The following is an 8,315-nucleotide window of genomic DNA, read 5'->3' on the forward strand; positions in this document are numbered from 1 at the left end:
GCATCGGCAGGCGGACTCTCAACCACTGAGCCACCAGGGAAGCCCCTCAATATTTTTATAGATTATACTTTCATAAAATTATTCATAAAGTTATTATAAAACATTGGCTATATTCTGCTGTGCAATATATCCTTTTAGCTTATTTATTTTATACATAGTAATTTGTGTCTCTTAATCTCATACCCGTATCTTGTCCCTCTCCCCACTGGTGACCACTAATTTGTTGTCTGTATCTGTGAGTCTGAAAAGATACATGCACCCTAGTGTTCATAGCAACATTATTTACAATAGCCAAGATGTGGAAGCAACCTAAGTGTCCATCGACAGAGGAATGGATAAAGAAGATGTGGTATAGATATACAATGGAATATTACTCAGTCATAAAAAGAAGGAAATTCCATGATCAACAACACAGATGGACCTAGAGGATATTATGCTTAGTGAAATAAGTCAGACAGAGAAAGAAAAACACTGTATATTATCACTTATATGTGGAATCTAAAATAAAACAAATGAATATAACAGAAGAGAAACAGACTCACAGATATAGAGAACAAACTAGTAGTTACCATTTGTCATCAATTCATGGTGTAGCTGGCTGCTTCCTGCTATAAGTACAGGGAAGACCTAATCCCTGCAGTTGCCTGTGTCCAGGCCACATGGGTAGGATGGTTTTAGTCCTGGGCAAGGCTTCCATGCACTGCTTTTTCTCAAGTTCTTCTTAGACATGGGAGCTCGTGGTCCTCTTTGGGCCTGCTTCATCCCCTCTCTCTCTCTTTTTTTTTTTTTATTAATTTTTTTTGGAGGATAGTTGATTTACAATGTTGTATTAGTTTCTACTGTACAGCAAAGTGAATCAGTTATACATATACGTATATCCACTCTTCTTTTAGATTCTCTTCTCATATAGGACATTACAGAGTATTGAGTAGAGTTCCCTGTGCTATACAGTAGGTTCTTATTAGTTATTTTATATATAATAGTGTGTATAATGTGTCAATTCCAATCTCCCAGTTTGTCCCTCTTCCCCTTTTCCCCTTTGGTAACCATAAGTTTTTTTTCTACATCTGTGACTCTAATTTCTGTTTTGTAAATTCCTCTCTTCTTTTGCATGTACTTCTGGTTCTTTCAGACTCTAGTTTTTTTGTGCCCTGATTACTGTTAATGGGGGAAGATCCAGAAAGTGATGTTAGGTTGTTTTGTAGGACAAGACAGCAAGATTCATTAATGGACTTTTAGCTCCTTTTTGGGAAAAGCTCTAGACCAAAGACAAACGTCACTTTACCACCACTGTGGCTAGTGTGGTTATAGTGGGACTTTTAGATTTTAGAGCAAGCAAAACAGGATATAGTTTGACACAGTTATTTCTTTTGACTGAATGTTTGTTGTCTTTTCTTTTTCTAGGATTTTCACTGGCTGACCCGCTCTAATATGTAAATAAAGATGCCAATGAGTGACTTGAGGAGTTTTTTCTTTCCTGTAAGATGGAATTTTATTTTCCACAGCAAAATTACTATAATGTTAAAATTGTTCTGCAAAGAAAAATAAAAAACATTTCTAAACGACATTTTATAGTGCAGGAATTGATTAAAACCATAAAAAGATACCAGTATTCTACCACAGAAATAACCATTTACAGATGAAAGAGGGGTTTATTAAATAGCATCATAACTGGTTTATTGAATGACACATCAGTATTATTTTAAGTAAATCCATTCTTCAAGTCACATATCTTTTAATAACATCTTCGAAGAAAAAAGCTTCAAGAACTATGCAATGTAAAGGCATATGTTCAGTAAGTTGGAGTACCTAGACTATCTCTCCTTCATAGTTTATCCGCTTACCACTTCATACCTTAGTCTACCCAACCTTAGTCTACCCAGTATTTAATGGGGCTTGTTCTACATCTTATGAGTTGGGTTTTCGTTCTGTTTTGTTTTTCAGGAAAGAACTTATTAAGCCAAAGGAGAAGTCAGACCACACCCAAACTAATAATTTCAGGGTATATTTGGATTATCAACCTTAGTTTATGTGTACCACATTGAAACCAACAGAATCAACAGCCTTAATATGTAAGGAACTCTTATAAATAAGAAAAATATTAATGCACTAGTAGAAAAATGGGGAAAGGGCATGAATGCATAATTAACAGAAAAACACAAATGATCAATAAAAGTATGAGTATGAATACAAATGAGTATGTAAGTTAAATAGAAAAATGTTTTTTTTACCCCAGCCACTTAGCAAAGCAGTTTTTAAATTATAATTTTCAGTGTTTGGTGAGAGTGAAGTGAGGAGAGGAGTGCTGTGCTGGGGCAGAAGATGAAATTGGTACAAATTCCATAGAGGAATTCTAGCATTGCTTGTATTTTCAATCATAAAATGTTCATACCCCATAACTTTTGACCCAGTGGGCCTATTTCAAGAATGTATTTTAAAGAAATAATAAAACATTTGGTCAAATATTTATATATAAGGCCATTCAGCATAGTTTTATTTAGGAACAACCACAATGTTTAATAATAAGACATTGGTTATGTAAATTATGATCTGTCAACATCATAAAATAAAAATTGTGTTAAAGAATGAATATTTATTAATGGAGAAATAATCACAGCTATAAAAGTGGATGGGTCCAGGTCAGGATATACATCTTTACTCATACATAAATACATACATAGAGAAAAAAGGTGGGCACAAAATAAACCAAAATTTTAATATAACTTGGTGATGGGATTTAAGTAATTTTTATTTCCCTCTTATGTTTTTCCTACTTTTATAAGATTTTAAAGTAAAAATAATTATGTAATTGTATTACCAGAAAATATTTAAGAAAATATTAGAAATGGAAAAGTATCACTTATTTTCAGGGTCCTTCTTGTTTATTATCTGCAGTTTTATATATGAGTTGGAGTATAGGACTTTATATCCAAGTTCAGCTAGTTTGACTGTACCGTACATATCAGACTTATGTCCGTCGGCTAGTTAGCGGCCTGAGTGACCTCCACAATGTCGTGGATTCCAGCTTCGAGGTGTGAACCCAGGAGATACTTGCAGGGAGCTGTGGCTTTGCCTGACAGGCCCTTGAGATCAGGCCCCCTGGCAGGTCCTCTTATGTAGTTCTGAGATACAGACTAGAGAGTCTGGGCTGCGGAAGAGCATAGGGAATATCCAAGGAGGGCAGAGAGTGGGTGGCTTATGTAATCTCATCAGTGTCCTACTCTGCCCGTGGACACTGGCCTCTGGCGGCCAAGTGCTATGTAAGATTTTGCTGAAAGGTTGAGGGCTTGATGAACATTTGTGAGTTGAACTATATAAATCTGGATACTAGATGTAATTTGGGGAAAAGCCTCCTTCTCTAGTCATATCTCAAGAGAGAAAAAAAGTTGGCAGGTTAATAGACTGACCAGCAGAGGTCAGTCTGAACAAAGATCAGATTAGTCCATGAGCACTGTGCACTGACTGCCTGTTTTATAAATGGGATCTTTCCTTAGAAGGATAAGATATTGAATAAGCCCCTCTAAAATGAATCTGTTGGTTGATAGTCAAAGTTTACTTGGTAAATATTTTGTATCCCCTAGTTTAATAAGGAACATTCTTACATGATCCTAGTATGTTAAATACTCAAGTGCCTCATAAAAACTGAACTTTGAAAGATTATGGTTGTTTTCTTAATTTAGGAACGCTGAGAATTCAGGCTTGGAAATGACTTATCAGGTTAGTTCCTCTACTGATATTCTTTCCCAAACCTTTCCTACTTCATGGGGTTGTCTAGGGGTTCAAAAAGTTATCCAGAAGCCCAGTGCCTGGTATATAGAAGGCACTCGATAAATGCCATTGTGTTTTAGGAAGATGCAGCTTTAGAGAAGAGGAGAATGTTGGCTGGAATTGTGTCCTATTTAGCAGTGTGGTTTCACTTTGCAAGTAAATGGGTCTTATTTCCCAAATAGAATGAGTCATTTCCTGGAAGACAGGGGCTGTGTGTTTTTATTTCCTTAAACAGCCACCTGCTCACTGGATAATAGCTGAATGAGAATTCATGATGTTTGGAAATAGCTCAGTGGATATTTTCTATGGTTATTTCACATATGCACCTCTGAAGTAGCTCAGCTTATTATGTCACTTGAGTGTGTTTTCCTTAGGGAAAAAGGTCTCAGATCTGTTACAAAGAAATAATAGGATTTCGAACACCAAAGGAAAATGAAAATAATTTTGGAAAATAACATTCCAAAAATGTATTTGTTCTTTTACTACTTTTAACTGAATTATAAGAAACATACAATATTGTATTAGTTTCAGGTGTACAACATGGTGATTTGCTATTTTTATACATTATGAAACGGTCACCACAATAAGACCGGTTACCATCTGTCACCATACAAAGTCATTACAATATTAGTGATTATGTTCCCTATGTGTACATTACATCCTCATGACTTATTTATTTTATAGCTGGAAGTTTTTACCTCTTAAACCTTGTCCCCTATTTCATCTATCCTGCCACCCTCCTTCCTTCTGGCAACCATCAGTTTATTTTCTGTATCTATAGGTCTGTTTTATTTTGTTTGTTCATTTGTTTTGTTTTTTAGATTCCACATATAAGTGAAACCACACAGTATTTGTTTTTCTCTGTTTGACTTACTTAGCATACCACCCTCCAGATCTATCCATGTTGCTGCAAATGGCAAGATTTCATTCTTTGTATGGCTGAGTAGTAGTATATTGTATATATTAACACCATACCTTCTTTATCCAGTCATCTATGAATGGACATTGAGGTTGTTTCCATACCTTGGCTATTGTAAATAATTCTGCAAAGAACATAAGGGTGCATATATCTTTTTGAATTAATGTTTTTATTTTCTTTGGATAAATACCCAGAAGTGGGATTGCTGGATTGTATGGTAGTTCCATTTTTAGTTTTTTAAGGAACCTCCATACTGTTTCCCATAGCAGCTGCAGCAACTTCCTTTGCTGTTTTTAAGACACTTCTCTAGGCAGTGGGGAAGCAGTGCACTGCCATGAAGAAGTGGCAATGATGAAACTTAGAGTGACTAGGATGGAATTTCATATGAGTGTATTAAGAAAGTTGGAAACCACTTAACTTCCAGAGGGGAATTATGACTGAGAAACTCTGGTAAAACTGACTCTGCTGACTGCTGTGGAGAGTGAAATGTATACAGATGAAGTTTGAATCATCTGGTGTTTTCTGGTTGCATTTGCTGCTGCTCATCTGAATAATGGAGTATTGTGGATAAAGGAAATTGAAGATCCTGTGAAATCCTCCCAAAGATAAGGTGCAGATTAAAGTACACCTGGGGTTCAGATCTGACAGGCAAGGCTGCCTAAGCCTCTGGTTTTCACTGGATTATCTTGGATCGTCCCTCCCCTCCAAGGCCTTTTCTTCTAGGAGAGAGGCTAGCTGGTCAGTGAACCCATGGTAAATCCAGGTTGTGTGGTTAACCCTGCAGTTAGGGAGCAGAGAGAAAAGGCACAGCTAGAAACCGCTGGGTCTCCAGTTTCAAAGTTTGAAGGGAACACTTTAAATTTTGACTCAGGCCTGGAAGTATCCAGAGATGGCATCATCCATGATCTTCCCAGGGGTCACGGGAGCCAGCTCTGTGCAGTGCTTCATCTGCAGCTACCTGGTTCGTCCTGAGGCTCATTCCCTGGTCCCAGCGTGTTCCCAGGTACTGCCTCCTCACCCCAGTGATCAGGGAGGGCTCAGGAAATCAGACCCGCTTTCCCCCTACCCTGAGCTCTGTGTGCTCCCCGCCGTTTGCCATGTGGTATCAGCCATGTTGTCACCTCTTCCGTGAAGCTGTCCTTTCTCCCAGCCCTCCTACAGCACCCTGCGTGTACCGTCTTCACTACGCACAATATTCATGGTGCATCGAATTCCCATCTCCCTTCCCACCTCGACCGAGTGCCTGTGTATCCAGATGTCACCCACCCCTCATCTTCCAGGGCCTGCATCCTCCTGCTGTTTGGCAAGCTCCTCTGTGGGCTCCCGCTTGATGAATCACGATATATACATCACGGACATTTTCTTGCAGGGGTGGCAACCCCGGGGGGTTTATATCACAAAAGCCGCAGCAAACAATTCTGAGGGTGCAGCGTGGAGAGGTGAGCCACGGAGGAGGAAAGCCCAGCCCTGGTGCCTGGGTTAGACAAGCCCCACTGTCCTTAGAGCCGTGTAGGGGTGGGGTCTGGGTCTCGAGGCCCTGATGGAACTGGGCCAAGTTCCTCCTCCAAATGGAGGTCAAAAGTAAAGTTGAGTTGCTGGAAATAAATATTTCTTTCACACTTGAGTGCTGTGCACTGATATTTACATCCACTACACTCCTAACTCCATTTCATAACTCAGTGCCGTTCTCGCCCCCCGCCCTTCGTCCACCGTCCAGCTGTGCCCTCTCCCCACCACTCTGCCTACGTCATTCTACTTCAGAGCTTCCATGCTTATCTTCATTTGATTATTTTTCTGTATTAACTCTAGTAGCAGAAAAAATCTAGTATTTTCATTGGAGTACATTTTAAAATTTAGTGCATTTATAGAAGGACTTCACATTCAGCAAGCCCAACAGATCAGGAGATGATTGCCAAGAAAAGAGTTTCTTACTCACAGTTCTGGAGAGGAGAGGGTCCCACACCGTGCAGGGCTGCATGGGGAAAGGGTGAGAGTGGTCTCCGGGCACAGAGAAAGAGACAACTTACAGCTGAAACCTTTACAGTGGTTTCCTTGGAAAGAAACAGGTGAGGCAGGTGAAGCAGGTTTAGGATCGGCTAGTTTGAACAATATCCATGGGCTCCAGGGTGCTGGGGCTGCCCGGGCATCTGGTACCTGACCCTGTGGTGATTAGGGCAGGGAGATAAGAGGCCTGCAATGTGAGAGCCCAATGCAGAGCACTATAAAGAGGGAGGTTGGGATCATGGGCTCAGGGTTGATTTGCATATAAGAAGAGTTGTTTGCCAACCGGGAACTAGCTAACCTGGGAGGGGCAGTCCCTGGGGTCAGCAAGGCCCAGGTGTCAAAGCATCAGCATTACAGAAAATAAGATGTGGTTAATACAGAGTGGCGTTAAATGGCTATGTATTAAATATTGTATAAAATATGAATATTTACACAACTTTTGTTAAACTTGTTCGTAGACATTATTCTGTTTTGTCACTATTGTAAATAAGTTCTTATCTTCCACTATATTTATATTTGGCTATTGTTTGCATATTTTGTATACTAATTCCGTACCTTAATGAATTCTCTCTAACCTCTTCTTCCTTTCTCTCATCTGGTGGCATTGGCTAGTACTTCCAGAACAATGCTAAATGATACTGATGACCGTGGACCACTTCTAGGTGTTTTAGAATCAGGATATCGTTTATGTGCTCTCTTCCTTCACGGGGAGCAAAAGATGGCAAGAAAATCTCCCCACAAGGAGTTACTGAGGGTGCAGGGCTTGAATATCTTCCCCAGGGGACATAACAAGGTGGGGGAAAAATCCAAACTGTTGTTTGTGCTTGTGGTCACCTGCAACAAAAAGTGACTTCTTGGCAGTTGAATTAGGGCAAATGGGAGTGCTAGTCAATTACTTGCCACTTCGACTTCCTTCCTTCATGGCACTGAGACCAGTGACGAACGCAAACATATTGCCTCTGTCATCTGCACCTTCAGAATCCCAGGCCAGGGTCCCCAGGTGAATCAACAGAAGGTGACCTCCTTTGCTCCCTCTTCACCCACGGTGATGTGTGCATGGCTGGGGCACCAGTGGGGAGAGGCATTACTTCAGTCCAGGTCCTTTGAGAAGCAGATGCCAAGATGGGATTAAACGTGAGAATTTATGAAGGGAAACATCTGTGTGAGAGGAAATGGGAGGGCTGGGGAGACTGGGAGGACCATCAGACACGATGAAGACCGGACCCCAGGAAAGGAGGGCAGGGGGGAAGGTTGGGTGGGAGCACCCTGGTTGCCACGCAGTCCAAGGAAGCTTTGGCAAGGCTTCTATCTGAGATCCATGTCTCCCGGGAAAGGGCCCCCCCTTCACATCCTTCTGGACGCAGACATGGGAGGGGAGCCGCATGGTGCCTGGGAGATGCAGGCTCAGCACAGATGCCAGAGACAGGTTTCAGGGAGCCTCCACTGGGGCTCTCTGTCAGTTCCGCTGCCGCAGGGCACTTCTGGAGGTCTCTCTACTGCTGCCGTTAAGACTGTTAGAGCTGAAAAATAAGGGGGCCAAAGTTCAGTCACCAAGACTTAAAATCTAAGGATCTGACCCAGGTCCATCAACAGCTCATTTTTCAGCTTTGGGCCGGGACTCTTC

General features: G+C 40.9%; 1 protein-coding gene across 5 annotated transcripts in view; it reads left to right on the forward strand.

Annotated features, from left to right (window-relative positions):
- HACL1 (2-hydroxyacyl-CoA lyase 1) overlaps positions 1 to 1,606 on the forward strand; it is a 42,995-nt gene extending 41,389 nt beyond the window's left edge. For 3 of the 5 annotated variants that reach the window (XM_007470633.1, XM_007470634.1, XM_007470632.1), the window contains one exon: positions 1,405 to 1,606. In XM_007470633.1, coding sequence (XP_007470695.1) covers positions 1,405 to 1,437 — 33 coding nt within the window. In that variant the 3' untranslated portion in view covers positions 1,438 to 1,606. The remainder of the gene's footprint in view (positions 1 to 1,404) is intronic. The other 2 variants (XM_007470631.1, XM_007470630.1) reach the window with 2 other exon arrangements.
- The last annotated feature ends 6,709 nt before the right edge of the window (positions 1,607 to 8,315 follow it).

Source organism: Lipotes vexillifer, unplaced genomic scaffold, assembly GCF_000442215.2.
Source record: "Lipotes vexillifer unplaced genomic scaffold, Lipotes_vexillifer_v1.1 scaffold418, whole genome shotgun sequence".
Classification (NCBI taxonomy): Eukaryota; Metazoa; Chordata; class Mammalia; order Artiodactyla; family Lipotidae; genus Lipotes; species Lipotes vexillifer.